General features: G+C 38.3%; 7 protein-coding genes across 9 annotated transcripts in view; 3 read left to right on the top strand and 4 right to left on the bottom strand.

Moving 5' to 3' along the window:
* Mob2 (MOB kinase activator 2) overlaps positions 1 to 4,213 on the bottom strand; it is a 43,972-nt gene extending 39,759 nt beyond the window's left edge. Inside the window, exon 1 of the mRNA XM_017144120.3 lies at positions 3,869 to 4,213. Within this exon, the coding sequence (XP_016999609.2) occupies positions 3,869 to 3,873 (5 nt within the window). The 5' untranslated portion in view covers positions 3,874 to 4,213. The remainder of the gene's footprint in view (positions 1 to 3,868) is intronic.
* Positions 4,214 to 4,609: 396 nt separating this feature from the next.
* LOC108059055 (mitochondrial import inner membrane translocase subunit TIM14) lies at positions 4,610 to 5,633 on the top strand. 3 transcript variants are annotated; one of them, XR_011418867.1, is made up of 4 exons: positions 4,610 to 4,703; positions 4,825 to 5,064; positions 5,336 to 5,499; positions 5,560 to 5,633. XR_011418867.1 is itself a non-coding variant. In XM_017144093.3 (2 exons), exons 1-2 carry the CDS (start codon positions 4,792 to 4,794, stop codon positions 5,447 to 5,449), a joined length of 387 nt encoding a protein of 128 aa, XP_016999582.2. In that variant the 5' UTR covers positions 4,716 to 4,791; the 3' UTR covers positions 5,450 to 5,503. The 3 variants fall into 3 exon arrangements, 1 of the variants encoding a protein (XP_016999582.2); XR_011418866.1 differs by lacking the exon at positions 4,610 to 4,703 and having other exon boundaries at positions 4,716 to 5,064; XM_017144093.3 differs by lacking the exons at positions 4,610 to 4,703; positions 5,560 to 5,633 and having other exon boundaries at positions 4,716 to 5,064; positions 5,336 to 5,503.
* Positions 5,634 to 5,708: 75 nt separating this feature from the next.
* On the bottom strand, positions 5,709 to 6,168 carry LOC123003453 (uncharacterized). Its single transcript, XM_044396015.2, has 2 exons — positions 6,075 to 6,168; positions 5,709 to 6,013 (listed from the first exon to the last, which is right to left on the bottom strand). The coding sequence occupies exons 1-2, from the start codon at positions 6,166 to 6,168 to the stop codon at positions 5,880 to 5,882; spliced, it is 228 nt and encodes a 75-aa protein (XP_044251950.1). The 3' UTR covers positions 5,709 to 5,879.
* A 666-nt stretch (positions 6,169 to 6,834) lies between these two features.
* On the top strand, positions 6,835 to 7,344 carry LOC108059048 (protein new-glue 3-like). The gene has a single exon (XM_070214207.1). It carries the CDS (start codon positions 6,963 to 6,965, stop codon positions 7,266 to 7,268), a length of 306 nt encoding a protein of 101 aa, XP_070070308.1. The 5' UTR covers positions 6,835 to 6,962; the 3' UTR covers positions 7,269 to 7,344.
* Positions 7,345 to 8,756: 1,412 nt separating this feature from the next.
* Positions 8,757 to 9,110, top strand: LOC108059047 (protein new-glue 1-like). The gene has a single exon (XM_017144083.2). It carries the CDS (start codon positions 8,757 to 8,759, stop codon positions 9,108 to 9,110), a length of 354 nt encoding a protein of 117 aa, XP_016999572.2.
* A 144-nt stretch (positions 9,111 to 9,254) lies between these two features.
* LOC108059054 (EF-hand domain-containing family member B) lies at positions 9,255 to 11,243 on the bottom strand. The gene is made up of 3 exons (XM_017144092.3): positions 10,628 to 11,243; positions 10,397 to 10,570; positions 9,255 to 10,138 (listed from the first exon to the last, which is right to left on the bottom strand). Exons 1-3 carry the CDS (start codon positions 11,134 to 11,136, stop codon positions 9,349 to 9,351), a joined length of 1,473 nt encoding a protein of 490 aa, XP_016999581.2. The 5' UTR covers positions 11,137 to 11,243; the 3' UTR covers positions 9,255 to 9,348.
* An 18-nt stretch (positions 11,244 to 11,261) lies between these two features.
* On the bottom strand, positions 11,262 to 13,166 carry LOC108059053 (uncharacterized). The gene is made up of 3 exons (XM_017144091.3): positions 12,554 to 13,166; positions 12,320 to 12,496; positions 11,262 to 12,114 (listed from the first exon to the last, which is right to left on the bottom strand). Exons 1-3 carry the CDS (start codon positions 13,063 to 13,065, stop codon positions 11,328 to 11,330), a joined length of 1,476 nt encoding a protein of 491 aa, XP_016999580.2. The 5' UTR covers positions 13,066 to 13,166; the 3' UTR covers positions 11,262 to 11,327.
* Positions 13,167 to 14,381: the final 1,215 nt, after the last annotated feature.

Genomic DNA, 14,381 nt, shown 5'->3' with positions numbered 1-14,381 from the left:
AAATGGTAAATGTCACTATTTTACCATTGTTTCAATTATTTTTCCCAGCGAAATAGATCCTAACATGAAAATAGTAAAATCGTATATGGCGCATAGTTAATAATGTTTTAAATATTTTTATAGTAAATTCAAAGATTTTTGTATTTGATTTGACTATTTTTTTATCCAGAATCTTGTAATAATAATTTACAAATTTGTTTTTTTTTCGAGTGAGCGCCTAAAGTATTTACTGTAATTTTTAAATGCAGTTATTTATTGTCATTACAATCAAAAATATTACTGTGAACTTAAAAGAGCATTCTGCCTCGTTAGGAAATAATATGGGCATGGCTCAGGGGTCAAGGGCTAGGTTCTGATACTATTTTGTGCTCGGGGGTACCAGGTTCAAGTCCCGCTGACACCACAACTTATTTTTTTTTTTTTTTGTGATTAGTAATTCTTACAACTTTTTTAATACAATATTGTTCTTATAAATGTTAAGGAAATGTTAAATACGCTTCTTAAAAACTTTTTACTTACTCTGCCTCAGACGGTTTCGAACCGGGGTCCTCTCGCGTCAGAGGTAGATGCCTTACCCATTGATCCATCGCACCATGTTACGCGCGAGTGGATAAGTTCAACTTAAATGTAAAGTTAACACGATCCATAACACATATACATAACTTTTTAAAACTAAAAATGCTACTTTTCACTCATACATTTTATGGAAATTTAATTTAATATTATTTGAATCTTGACTTTCAAAATAATTGTGTCAAATAAACTTTTTATTTAAAATAAATTGCGAAAGTATTTAATCGGATCAGAAAAAACATTGATTATACTATGTATATATCTTACTATTTACAATACTAAAAACTACTATTGCGACTTTGGTTTTCAACATCAGTAATATCATTTCAAATATAATTCCCTTCGATTTTATTATTTTTATATTTGAATGAAGGTTTAAATATGCTTTTTATTAAAATCAATGATTTATTTATTTGATTTAACTATGAAAAGTAGTAAATGAAATCAACTAAAAAAATATTTGATTTTACTATGCGTTTTTTTTACCAGTGTACTTTTTCGCGGAATTACCTTTATGAACACACCTGTGCAAAAATTTCAATTCCGAAAAGAAAGTATTTAAATAAAGTTGAAATAAAAATTTGGTTAGTATTAATATTAAAGAAAGCTAAATATTTATATGAAATTTAAAAATATTAAATGAATTTTAGAAATAAAAAAAAATTTATTTATACATTTATTTTTAGAATTTTTTTTATTTATTTATATTCTAGTTATGAGACAATTACAAATGGCCTCCAACCAATTTTTCCCAAAAATCCCAAAGTGAAGAGATATACAGAATTTACCAAGGCAATAAACCTGTATAAAAATATATAAAATAATTCATATCACCACAATTTAGATGTAAAAACAATGTAAATAATCCCCCTAGCTTAAGGACTAGAATCTATTTTTATAATAAAAGTTACAAAATATGTTAATCCCAATCCAAAACTTACCAAATACCTTTAGCCTTCTATTTTTCCCAGTGAATGTAAAAAGCCCTCCTCGCTGGGAGAAAATCGATTGCTTTTCTCTTGCCACATTTTTAATTGTTATGCCTGCTCTAATGAAACCCCGCTCCATTGGAGGGCGATGACGTCCAGCCCAGTCCACCCAAAAAAAAAAAGAAAGAAAAAAAAGAAACCCTTGCAGATATCTCCGTACTCGTATGATGTTGTCCTCCGCTGGCAGAGCCATCAACTGATGTGTACTTTTCCCCTTTTTTTTGGTGTATGGGGTGTGACATGTGACACAATTTGTTTGTTCTTTGTTGCTCTCACATCGTTTGTTTTTTGTGTGTTCTTTGCCTATTTGGATGCTGTGACAGTCCACAAAAGATTGGCCCCTGTTTGCGAGCATATATGTATGAATGTGCCATCCTATTTGGTATACTGGGTACCCTGGTATATAGCTTCTACTAACGACTTTAGCATCTGGCTTTGCAGGCAGAAAAAAAAACGACACACGTAAGCATCAAATTGTCACTGGGAATGTGCGGACTTAATTTATCCAGTCGACCAGGGAAGCTTTCATTATGCCCTCCAGCCTCGATATGTCTGTTTCTAATCAACTCGATTTCCGCAATTTGCCACCGCTCGATTTTCCTGTTTAATCGCCAAATTGTGCTTAATTGGGTTTCTTCACGAACTGGATCCCTTTAATTTGTGTAGTTTTCGAAGAGATTACGTGCAGAAGTCAAGAATTTACAACCCTTAAGATGGGGTCGATCCATAGGGGTTTAATGTCCAAAGCAGATGCTTTCTTAACTTTCAAACCCGAATATGATTAAGGAATCATCATAATCATTGGAATTAAAACTAAATAAAACCAATTTTACAAACAACCTAACATAAACCATATTTTACATATTTTAAAATGCCAAAAAAATGTACGAAAAAAAAAACACTATTTCTTTGAAACAGAAGAGTGTTTTAATATTTTGTAGGTTTAATTAGATATCGTATTTTTTGTTTTTCGAAAGATATTTATAAAAAGAACAGTGTTTAGAATTAAAAGAAAACTTCATAAGTTAGAAACCCTATCTGGTTAAAGCACATTCTTTCACGTAATACTTAAGGGTAAAACGTCCAAAAACCCCAAAAAACAAAAATGGACATTTTCATCCACCATCTTTCACAGGTACGCCATAAGTCTTCCAGTTTCTCAACCCTTTTTTGTATCTGTGCATCGTTTTTCCCTAAAATATGTCATTTGTATTTTATATATCCCTTATTTTATGTGAAATCCTACCTCCAAAATTAAATCTTAACAATAGCAGGTATGCCTTGAATTGGTAAGCCAAAAACACAATAAATTTTAAGGGTCTGTTGCCATGTGTAATCCTGGTAGTGGATGTAAAAATATTAAATTCGTTTTTAAGGAACCAGTCAGGAATAGTGTTTAGTGATTTCCATATTCTAGTACTAAATCGACTCCATTGTGGTAATGAAATTGGCAAGTTCATTAAACCTGCTCTTATCTTTAGAATTCCGACCCTGCTTGGAGGCATAAACAAAAGAAGAAAAAATTAAAGAGGAGAAGAGGAGGCGAAGACGAGCACAAAAATACATAAACGCAGTGCAATGCAATCAAAGTGCAGCGATGGCCTTGCGACTCCGATTCGTGGGAAGAAGAAGAGGAGGACGATCAAATCGCACACAAGCAAAAACCCAAACCCCACACACACACAGACACAGAGAATCGCATTATGGATTTCTTATGGAGTCCGGTGGGCAAGTAAATCAAAACACTTGCGACTTGGTAACCACATTTGAGAAATCGATAAAAATGCCCATTGATTTTCATAAGCCGCAATCACAACAAAGAAATGGAACTTATTCATGGAGTGAGGAGTGTGTCTAAAAAAAGGTTTCAAGTAATGGATTAAATGGAACTACTTAAAAAAGGGGTTTATGTAAGGAGTACCTTTTCTGCAGCTATCCAATTTTTAAGATTTTATATTGTCTTTAATATCAAATTTTTCTTAGCAAATCATTAAAGTGAATAGGAACCGTTAAGGGCTCTTGTGTAGGGTATTCGGGGGTCTACTCCTGTGGGAAGTGCGACGAAAAAAGAAATTTCTCTGTCGGCGAAAATGCGAAACGAGGCCAATTGGCAAGAGGCCAAATGGCGACGAAAAAGAGCAGCAGACGAAAAAAAGCAGAGGACACCGAAGACAAAGCGACGCAAGAGACCCACCAAGTGGCCTGGCCAAGAAGCTCAAGCTATACCCTATATGTTTTTTTTCGGGGGGGAATAGCAGTGGGGATCGGGAATGGGTTCTATTACTCGGTGGTATTACAAAACTTACCCCATCAGCCAGTCGACCGTGTCGCGTAGATATTCCGGAATTCGCTCCAGTTTGACGGCTGTTTTTCCTGCTGCCTGCTAATTTTCCAAAAGTTTTTCCCCAGCTGAGGAGCTCACGCACACACTCTCACCGACCGACGCACACACACAGTCGCACACACGCTCACGGTTAGCGGTACGCTCACGGACACGGCACGCACACCACCACGCCACCAGGATGTGGAGATCACCGATTCGACACTTTTACTTTCGTCAATCAATAATGGGGATTTGGTTTTTGAAACTTTGCACATCAAATTTGGTTTTCTGCTTCTTCTTCTTGCCTTGTTTGTGCACTTTGTTGAGTCCCGTTATCGATGCCGATAGCAATCGATAGGCGACGTCTGCGCACAGTTTCGATAGCAGCTGCGCGGAGTTTGGTTGGGGAGGGTTTTCCAAATGTTTGAAATTCCGGAAATACCTGTTTTGGTTTACCTCTTGATTTGCCGTTCCCAGCTGTTGGCTAGTAATTACCTTTTCGGTCAATCTTTTTAAAAACTAATTTATTGGAATACATTTGTTTCCCTACTTGAAACAAACCTGACCCTCTACGATTTTTTTGAACTGTGCCCATGCAGAACAGTTACAGTAATAAGAAAAGTAAAGAAAATATTTATAATTAAAGAAAATCCAAATAACATTTCCTAAATTCTAATCAGAAAAATTATTCCTGAAAAATTGCGCCACTATCGATAACTCTTTCCCGTAGAGTGACAACTCTATAACTTTCGATTACCCAACAGCTGACAGCAGGCCGTGCAGTTCCATTTTACAGCTGTTAAAATTACATAAAAATGGTAATAGTTAAATCACCTTGTTTTAGTCGTCAAACAACGTAAATTATTCCGAATTTCTTTCCTTTTATATTCTCAAATTGACTGTGCGATGGCTCCCAATCCAAATGATTCCGTTCCGAAGGCAAGCTCCGTAATTCTGGCGGGACTTGGAGTGGCCGCGGTGGGATTCGCCGGGAAGCACCTCATGCGCCGGATGCCCCAGATGACCACCAAATTCAACGAGGCCCTCAAGAACCTGCCCAAGTTCGATGCGGAGAGCATGGCGGCATCCAAGTACTACAAGGGCGGTTTCGATCCAAAGATGAACAAGCGGGAGGCCTCCCTCATCCTGGGTGTCAGTCCCAGTGCGCCAAAGATCAAGGTATAGCACTAACGATTGGTGGAATTGTAAAGATCGCTGGGTTTTTGTAGATATCAAGGCTTTTGTTAGATCTCATTAGTAGTAATATGATCCGTAAGGTTTATAAATAAACCTCCATGGTTTAAAAAAGATACTTAAAAAATCAAAGACTCAGAAACGATGAAAAAGATTACATTTTCTTGAATTTTTTGTTATATTTATTTAACTAATTTTAAAATTTGTATTGTATTCTATATACTCCCGCTTTACTTATTCCTGTACCATCTTATAGATCAAGGACGCCCACAAGAAGATCATGCTGTTGAACCATCCGGATCGAGGCGGTTCACCCTACTTGGCGGCCAAGATCAACGAGGCCAAAGACTTTCTAGACAAGGCCAAGTAGTCCTCCATCCCGCGACCTTAAGTGCAAATAAAGTAGTTTGTGATTAGCATGTAAGCTGAAGTCTTATGCGTTTTATTTCCGTTCCTAACCAGTTTCTGTTTAACCAACAGAAATATTGTCATCGACTGTAACTTACTCTTCTTCTAAAGTCAAACAATTGCTTAAAATTGAAACGTCTCAAGGATTTATTACTCGAAAAAAGAGGATATTTATATACTTTTATTAATCATTTAAGAATATGTATATTTAAATTGTTCCTAACATATTTTCGAATGTTTTTTGGGTTACGTTGAAGTAATTTAGACAATTAAATTACTCGTAGCAGAAATATTTCATGTTGTAAAAACATTTCGTCTATTATTTATCGAAACTAAATTAATGGCTTTAAATTTGAATATTTTTATAATAGATATATAATTAGGTTTCCTTTTTAGGCGAATTCGATATACAGGCAACCATTTCCGAGTCCTAGATAGATGTGATCCGGAAGACAAACGCATTCGAACATCCAACACTTATGAAGAAATGAAAACTTGCAAGTTAAAATCTCTCCCAAATCGCATTCTAATATAAGGAGAAAGTATTGAATTATATAATAATAAGTGCCCTGATTAAAGTCGCTCACTGATTCTCATCATTGGATTGTGCATGCCGTATACTAAGTTGATGGTCAGGCAGGCAATTTGAAAGATCATCAGGAGTCTTGAAAACCACTCCATTGGTCGCGTATCTTTGTATTAAATGATTCTTTAAGTTTTCAACAATTGTTTGTGGCTTGAAATTGCAAACTGTTTATATACATTCGTGTAAGAGGAGTATGGAAAGAAAAGTATATTGTTAAAAGTTCCAATTACATTTGGCAGCTTGCACGAATTTCGGAACAAATAAATGTGTGATATTTATTTGTATGGAATTTTATTCCGAAGAAAACTCTTCGGGTGGAGTTCGTACAATTTTTTTTAGTAATTAAAATAAACTTGTATTTCCCAAATTAACTAATTTAAAAAAAAATATTAATAAACTAAAGCTATATATAACTATGCACTATTATAACAGCAGTGCAAATTAGCTTTTTTTTTAATATAACACATAGAATTTAATACATTGATCAGCCAATTTAATGGCTACAAAATGTAGAGTACAAATAGGAACAAATAACATGAATAGGTATATAACAAAATGGCGAATAACAAATACTCATTGTCTCCTTACAGCCACCATATTTGTTTCTAAAGGCGCAAACAACGCCACCAGCGGAAAAATTTGCGAATATTTAAACAATTGCTTTTGACTTAATTTTTCGCAAATTTTTGTTTACTCGACCCTATTATTCTAGCGGTTTATATCACGTTGGGCGTCAAGTTCTCACGCTGATACAGAAAAGACCAGACTTTTCAAAACCAGATCAAATGTTTGCTAATACCATTGTTGCACCCACCGAAGGTGGTATAAATAGTGCTGCCAAAACTCCAGAAAGGCATCAGTTGATCGCATTCACTCACCAAGCATCGGTATGAAGTTCATCTGTGCCTTGCTCCTTTTGGCCACCGTGGCATGCTTCCTGGTCCGCCAGTCCAGTGCGGCCAGTTCCACAACCACGACAGAGGCAGCCACCACCACAACCACCACTACCACCACAGCAGCCTCGGCCTCGTCCTCGGACACCACCACCGCCACAGACGCCACCACCACAACCACGGCTTCATCCGCCAAAAAGACGCTCACAAGGCGTAAGTGGAGAAGATCGAGGAGGAGGCCCGCCAGAAGGGAAATCATCCGTCGCAGAAGGAGCGCAAGGAACCGAGACCGCAGGATTTAAATTCCTTGAGAACACAGACGACCTGATCGATTTCCCTTCCCAATTCCCCAACTTCCTGATTCCCGATCCTAAACTCTTATACTTGCTTTATAATTTCTCCTGATTTACGTACTTTATGGCATAAACAAAATAATACAACAAAAAATTAAGCAATTTTATTTATATACCCATATAATTTTGGCTTTCCTTTGGTTCGGGGTGTTAACCAAAAAGGATTGAAGGATTAAATAATAAAATTCCTATTTAAGACTTGTGAAAATAAATAGGGATATTGAGTAGACAAACGTTTACATTCTCGCTTAGTTCAGGCATTGCATAAAAAACATTTTAGAGTATTTTTCTTTCCTTTAATAAAAGTACACTTCAATAAATGCTCTAAATGTTAAACATCTAGAGTATGTTCATCAACCCAAATTTCTTCCCAAAAGCAAATCTCGGTGTCACAGAAACCGTTTCCAACCCGATTTAAACTTTAAATTTTAAATCAAACCAAATAATAGGTTTAGAATCAAAAGTTCCTAAAATCCAAGAAAACTGTACAAATTCTGTGGCACCTACAGTTTTGAAGGGTTGGTTTACAACCCAACCGTCCATGAATCCGTCGTCGGTTACGATGGCACCCCTGATATGTTTATGAAATGTTTGTAAAATGATAGTAAATAAGAAAATCCTATTAGACTTATTGAGAAATCTAGGAATAGTTAAACTAGGAAATTAATGTAAGTAAATGTTGTTAGACTTTTAATCTAAACTGAGTTATCGCCAAACGATTTTATCTCAGCCTAAAAGTGTACAACAGATACCATTTCAATTCTTATCGTTCTGAGCATTCACCAGACTTAGCCGGATTGAAAGAAAGTCCTCTTTTGAGACGATGTCTTCAAATATAACATAGGGTTCCTAACATTCTTGATACTTATGTCAAGGGCATCCTTTTAATGAGAGTTGTTTAAGGATATTTCCTACTTTGGAGTTTTTTGGGATGTCATAGAAATGGTGACTTATGTCAAACAAGTTAATACTTGTATAAATTAATAATTAATTAAAAATTAATTTAAAGGAAAACCACAAGTTTGTTTTACATTTCTGTCTGTCTCAACAAAATAACCACAAATATTAGTGCAGAACAAATAAACATGATAGAAAACAATTTCTCAAAATATACTTATTGTCTCCTTACAGTCAACATATTTGTTTTAATAAGCGTAGACAGCGTATTATTAAAAGCAACGTAAACCGCCAGAAAAAACCGGAATAATATATGTATATTTAAACAATTGCTTTGGACTTAATTTTTCGCAACTTTTTGTTTACTCGACCCTTTTATACTCGCGGTTCAGATTACGCACTTGGTTCTCACGCTGGTACCAAAAATAACAGACCTTAGAGCATTACTAGCCTGGCTGCACTAATCCAAAACGGTATATATAGTGCTGCCAAGATCCCAGAGCAGCATAAGTTTATCGCCTTCACTTACCAAGCATCGGTATGAAGTTCACCTGTGTCCTGATCCTTTTGGCCACCGTGGCATGTTGCCTGGTGAGCCTGTCCAGTGCGGCCAGTTCCACAACCACGACAGAGGCCGCCACCACCACAACCACCACTACCACAGCCTCGTCCTCGGACACCACCACCACCACGACAGATTCCTCGGACACAACGAGCACGACCACCTCGTCCAGCTCTTCCAAAAAGAAGAAGCACGTGATCCACTACAAGCGGAAGACCCACCGCCCCAAGAGGGTCAGGAAAATCCATCACAAGAGGAACAGGAGCAAGAGCTACAACAGGAACTACAACAGGAACTACGACAGGAAGACCCGAAGCAGGCGAAGCGGTTAGGCTCCTTTAAAACCTCATCCGATTCCCCAACATCGCGAACCTAAAATCTTATATTTGCTTTATAATTTTATCCTTGTTTACTTTATGGCAAAAATAAAATAATACGACCAAAAATTCTACTAATGTTATTATATTATTTGTTCCTGATTTATTGGATTTGAAAAAATATATATACTTGTATAAACCTTTCCTTCAATGTTTAGTATTATCAAAACCTTATGTTTCCTTTGAAAATTTGTCAGTTCTTTACGATCCTTTTCATCTCAGCTCGGAATTGCGCAACAGATGCCATTTCATTCTGATCCTTCTGCTCATCCATCAGACTCAGCCAGATTGATTGAAAGTGTTCCTTCGAGACAATGTCCTTAAATATACGTTCTACCTCGTCCTTGCTACGCAATACCTTAAAATCACTTGGCCATATGCCACATAGGGTCGATAAGTCCGGGTTCAGAACGTCCTTGACGCGTGTGTCTTCCGCATCTTTCTGAATGCGAGTCTTTTGGGGATGGTTATAGTTTCGACCTTCGTCGGGTTTCTTGGCCAAATCGGCGCACAGCTGTCGATAGGCGGTATCCTGATTGTAGACCATCTTTGGCATGGGTGAAATGGATCCAATCATGGGCAGCGGCTTCAGAATGGAGAGGAGTTCGCACAAATCCATGTACTTTACTCGTTCCGAACAGCATCCCTCGTCCACAAACAACTTGAAATGGGAGGCAGCGATGCGAATTTTCTCGGCACTTGCCGGAATATTCAACCTACGCATCACTTTTATGATCTCGTTTAAAGGAAGTTGTCCCTTTCCGTCTTTATCCTTATTTGCCAGAGCAGTGATAACCTGGTTCATATTGAAGTCATCCCGCTCCTGGAGCAACTTGCGCAGCATGTTCAGGTGGCTAATTGCCCGGGCCAACTTTTCGGAGGCGGTGCAGGGTGCGGTGTTTTCCAGCAGCGATCGCACATCGGTTTCGCGAGGCATCGTCCGACCAAAGGTCATGTTCTCCGGGATCTGATAGGGATACCATCTACAACGGGGAAGGATTTTTTCAAAATATTTTTTAAAATGTGTTAAATTTTTGGTACACCAAAAAAAAAAACGATATGAAACGTAGATCGATTTTACATTATTTAAGATCAATTTTAATTTGATATGTGGCCAGGTAAATTTGACCTGGTCGAAAAGGGTATTTCATGTAATAACGATATGGGTTTTGCATGACCTGAAATTTACATGCCCATATCGATTTTACATGATAATAATATAACCCATCCTTCATACTCACGTGAACTTTTTGCCCAAAGGACCTTTTGTGCGATCGTCTAAGTCCTTCTGAGGCTTCTTAACAATTATCAAGTGCTCCTCGCCTTCCTGCAAGCAGCGTTTAACCCTTATACCAGTGTGATCTACTGGCAGTGGTATGCCGAATGTGTTGAACCGGCTAAAAGGCTTCGAATATCTAATCAAAAAATTTAAGGATTTAGAGTACAGTTTTTAAGGGTATTTTTCGAACCACCTTCGATTGATCTGCTCCGCGGGGAAGTAGTGATTGTGACTGACGATGTGCTTGTCGTGGAATTCGGCATACTCCCGATTAACCTGCTCGGCCGATTTCGGCGGCAGGACAACGCAGTAGAGCGAATCTTCGGGCTGAAGATCGTAGGTGCGACCGAAGGTGCGGCTCAAATTGGTCACCGAGTCGGGTTTCGAGTGGACTTCCTTGGCCTTACCCAAAGCGGGCTTTCTGGAGAACATACTCTCGCGAAACTTGTTCTGAAACTCGGCAAAGAGTCCCTTGTCGCGACTGCTGAGAATGTCCTCGATCTGATTGGTGGGAATCTTGGGCGTACGCTTGAATGGAGTGGGCCTGTCCCGCCGACAAAGTGCCCTTATACGGTTCTCAGCCTCTTCCTCCGGATGAGCGACCAATAGCAAATCCCTGGTGCCATAAGTTTCCAAGGACGATGCCAATCCGGCAGCCCTCATTTCGGGGTTTCTATCCTTGTAACGTCCTAAGTTTGCCATTTGTACTGTTTCGATATGGTAAAGTGGATGTGATGTTTATGTATGATATCTGGAGGTTTTTAAATTTCAGAATGCTGAAACTTTGGTTGCTTTTGAATCGTATATTATACTTTATTCGGCTATACTTTCGTTGTTTTTTCTTAGTAATTTCACAATTCTATGATAAAGTAATGTAAGGAAATTTTAATATCTCAAGTAGTGGACATTTTTAGCATCTCCTCACGAAACTGTGCTACCGAGGCCATTTCTTCCTGATCCGGATTTTTGTTCTCTGCCATTAGACTCTGCCAAATGTTTTCGAAGGCGTGCTTGGTGACTACTTTCTCGAATATCCTCTCCATTTGCTCCTTGTTCCTTGGACAGGTCATGTCGCTGGGCCTCATTTTTATGGCCAGTTCCGGTTCCACGATATCCTTTACACGCGTATTAACATCGTCCCTTTGGTGTGGACCCCAGTTGGGCTGGTTGGCAACTATTCCCTCGGGAGCCTTCTTCAAACGATCGTTACATAGACTGCCATATGTTGTTTCCTTGTTGTAAATATTTTCCGGCACTGTGGCAATACAACCGACATTGGGCAGCGGTTGCTGAACGGAGAGCAGTCGGCAAAAGAGATCGTAGTTCACCCGTTCGGTGGGGCAGCCCTCGTCGAGGATCTGCCGGAAGTGCGATAGCATGGTGCGGATCTTCTCCGCATCCACCCGGATATGCAGCTTGTGCATGGTCTCGAGGATCTGGGAGAGCGGCATGTGACCCGTGTGATCCTTGTCGCTCCTCTCCAGCAATGCGATCAGGTCCATCATATAGAAGTCATTTCGTTTGTGCAGACTCTCGCGCAGTCGGTTCAAATAGGATAGAGCATTCACCAGAGTGTCGTCCTGTTCACAAGGCCTAATGTCCTCCAGCAACATTTTGATGCTACATTTGTCCGTCCGACGGCGATAACCAAAGTTCAGATCAGGCACCTTATCTAGGTATCTAAAAATATAATATTAAACTTTACTTTACTTTTTTTTATTATATTATATTTTTGCAATTTGCAAAAAGCTTAGGCCTGAATTGCCAACACTTGAACAAACAATTACCAACTAACCAAAGTCAAGGTTGCGAATAATTAACTTTCTGACGCAAGCTTAAGTACATATTTGCAATTTCAAGCTGGAATGGAATATTTTCTACTCACTTTTTGTATTTCTTTCCCAAGGGACCCTTTGTCCGTTTGACGTAGTCCATCCAAGGTTTGGAGACCACAGTTAAGTGCTCGTCCCCCTGAACCAAACACTTTTTCATCGTCGCACCGCTGTAATCGGCGCCTATCAAAACTCCAAAGGTTCCGGAGCGATCAAATGGTTTTTTATATCTAAAAAATAATAATTATATTTTAATTTATATTTATTTTAAGTAACATCCAACCAACCTACGATTGACCTGCTCCGAGGGAAAGTAGTGATTATTACTGACAATGTGGCCTCGATGAAACTCGCCGTATTCCCGATTGACCTGATCGGCCGACTTTTCCGGCAATATGGTGCTATATAGGGTGTCCGCTGGGGGGTTAGCATGTCCGAAGGTTCGGCTCCAATTCGTGACGTCCTCCGGTTTGGAATGCGTGGACATTATTTGAGCTATCTTACCGGACTTACAGTACATGTCCTCGAGGAACTTCTCCTTGAAGGTGGCGAAGCGTGACTTTTGACTTTCGCTGCTGAGAACATCGCCGATGTTGCAATCTGGAATGAATGGCTGAGACTTTCCGATGGCCTGTTGCCGATTCATCCTGCACTTGGCTTCTATGCGACTGCCTATTTCCTCCGCCGGATGTGCGATGATCAGGCAATCCTTGGGAGTCGACCTTTCAGGACCAAAGGAGGGCAACCCAGCGGCCCGTTTGGTGCCATTCCTCTCGATATAGTGTCCTCTGTTCGCCATTGCCAACGGTGTTACTTTGTTTCCTAACCCTTTTGTATGTTATGTAGAAGTGTTCTCTGGGTGTCTTTAATTTTCCAATTGAACTTGATTTTTCTGACATTTTTAATATATTTTTAAAACTTTACATTCAGGCCCTACTGAAAGGAAATAATAAAACAAATGGTCTTCATTTTGCTAGATATTTATTTGCAAGTTAAATAAACGTCCTAAATCTCAGTTGGGATGACGGGTCAAAATCACTTTAGTCTTTATGGCGGTGGGATCAGGTGAAGAAGTGACCAACTGGATGGCCAAGGCGATAAGGGCGAAAAGATAAGCGAACTTCATCTTGAATAATCCTTGAATATTACTGATAAAACCGGGTAAAGGATGCGAGAACCTGTTTAAGTGGTTGTGTACAGTGTTGTGATTAACCAGACTGAAATCCAAATCTTTTATAGTCCCCATTCAGCGTTGTTCCTTATTTCGTGCCAATATTGTTATTTGCCAAATAATAATTTTGAAACTGATTTCCATCTTGTACAGGTAGAACATACTAAACTTGAATTAATATTGCGATGGCAAATAATTACAAGCCACACAGAGATTCTTTGGTACACTGACATGATAAAACAGTTGTAAAAATAATTTATTCAAGGTTTTGTTGAATTCTTGTTTATTTATTGGATGCTTTTGATATTTTTCTTATGTTGTGGAACTGGAATATAGACATTAAACGAATATCATTACATTTTTGGAACTTCATATGTAGAACTTAAGGTATTTCCCAAAATAAATATTAATGTGCATTATAATTTTCTGGCCACAAAATACCGTGTTTGACATATTTACCGTTTTTTTAAATGAGTGTTAAATTCAGAGTAATAAACCCGCTTTAAATTTTATATTGGGACGAGAAAACGGTCCTAATCGGTTGTGTAACATACATAGTAGTAAACCATAGTAAACTATAGTAAAACATAGTAAATTTAACTAGAAACTATAATTTGAATGCAATTAAATTTAAACTCAACATTTTTGGTAAACCTGCTGTTTGCTTTTATTTTGCGAAATATGTCCGTTTAACGATAAAATACCGAAACTGTTCGCTCATTTTTCGATTTTGAACGCCCAATGTGCACTTCTTCGAAAAGATGTTTTGTCAGTTTGTTCCTCGGGCTTATACCTACATAATCGTTAAAGACTTGGAAGTGAAATTTTAATCGGCTAACAAGATGCGGTCATTATAAATAAAATTGGTATTTACAACTTTAACTCACTATAATAGGTAAACGCGAGCAAAGCCAGAGAAACTCAAATGGATTTTAGCTAATTTC

This window comes from Drosophila takahashii, chromosome 3L, assembly GCF_030179915.1.
Source record: "Drosophila takahashii strain IR98-3 E-12201 chromosome 3L, DtakHiC1v2, whole genome shotgun sequence".
In the NCBI taxonomy this organism is placed as follows: Eukaryota; Metazoa; Arthropoda; class Insecta; order Diptera; family Drosophilidae; genus Drosophila; species Drosophila takahashii.
The sequence above is the reverse complement of the archived record's forward strand: the minus strand, read 5'-3'. Positions and strand labels throughout refer to the sequence as shown.

Excerpts from the sequence above, each read along its gene's own strand:
- LOC108059055 (XM_017144093.3), top strand. The coding sequence starts at position 4,792 with ATGGCTCCCAATCCAAATGATTCCGTTCCGAAGGCAAGCTCCGTAATT. Across the intron at positions 5,065-5,335 it reads CCAGTGCGCCAAAGATCAAG|ATCAAGGACGCCCACAAGAA; the intron begins GTATAGCACTAA and ends ACCATCTTATAG.
- LOC108059054 (XM_017144092.3), bottom strand. The coding sequence starts at position 11,136 with ATGGCAAACTTAGGACGTTACAAGGATAGAAACCCCGAAATGAGGGCT. Across the intron at positions 10,571-10,627 it reads GCGGAGCAGATCAATCGAAG|ATATTCGAAGCCTTTTAGCC; the intron begins GTGGTTCGAAAA and ends TTTTTTGATTAG. Across the intron at positions 10,139-10,396 it reads CCTTTGGGCAAAAAGTTCAC|ATGGTATCCCTATCAGATCC; the intron begins GTGAGTATGAAG and ends TCCCCGTTGTAG.
- LOC108059047 (XM_017144083.2), top strand. The coding sequence starts at position 8,757 with ATGAAGTTCACCTGTGTCCTGATCCTTTTGGCCACCGTGGCATGTTGC.
- LOC108059048 (XM_070214207.1), top strand. The coding sequence starts at position 6,963 with ATGAAGTTCATCTGTGCCTTGCTCCTTTTGGCCACCGTGGCATGCTTC.
- LOC123003453 (XM_044396015.2), bottom strand. The coding sequence starts at position 6,168 with ATGGAGTGGTTTTCAAGACTCCTGATGATCTTTCAAATTGCCTGCCTG. Across the intron at positions 6,014-6,074 it reads CAATCCAATGATGAGAATCA|AATGCGATTTGGGAGAGATT; the intron begins GTGAGCGACTTT and ends TCCTTATATTAG.
- LOC108059053 (XM_017144091.3), bottom strand. The coding sequence starts at position 13,065 with ATGGCGAACAGAGGACACTATATCGAGAGGAATGGCACCAAACGGGCC. Across the intron at positions 12,497-12,553 it reads TCGGAGCAGGTCAATCGTAG|ATATAAAAAACCATTTGATC; the intron begins GTTGGTTGGATG and ends ATTATTTTTTAG. Across the intron at positions 12,115-12,319 it reads TTGGGAAAGAAATACAAAAA|ATACCTAGATAAGGTGCCTG; the intron begins GTGAGTAGAAAA and ends TTATATTTTTAG.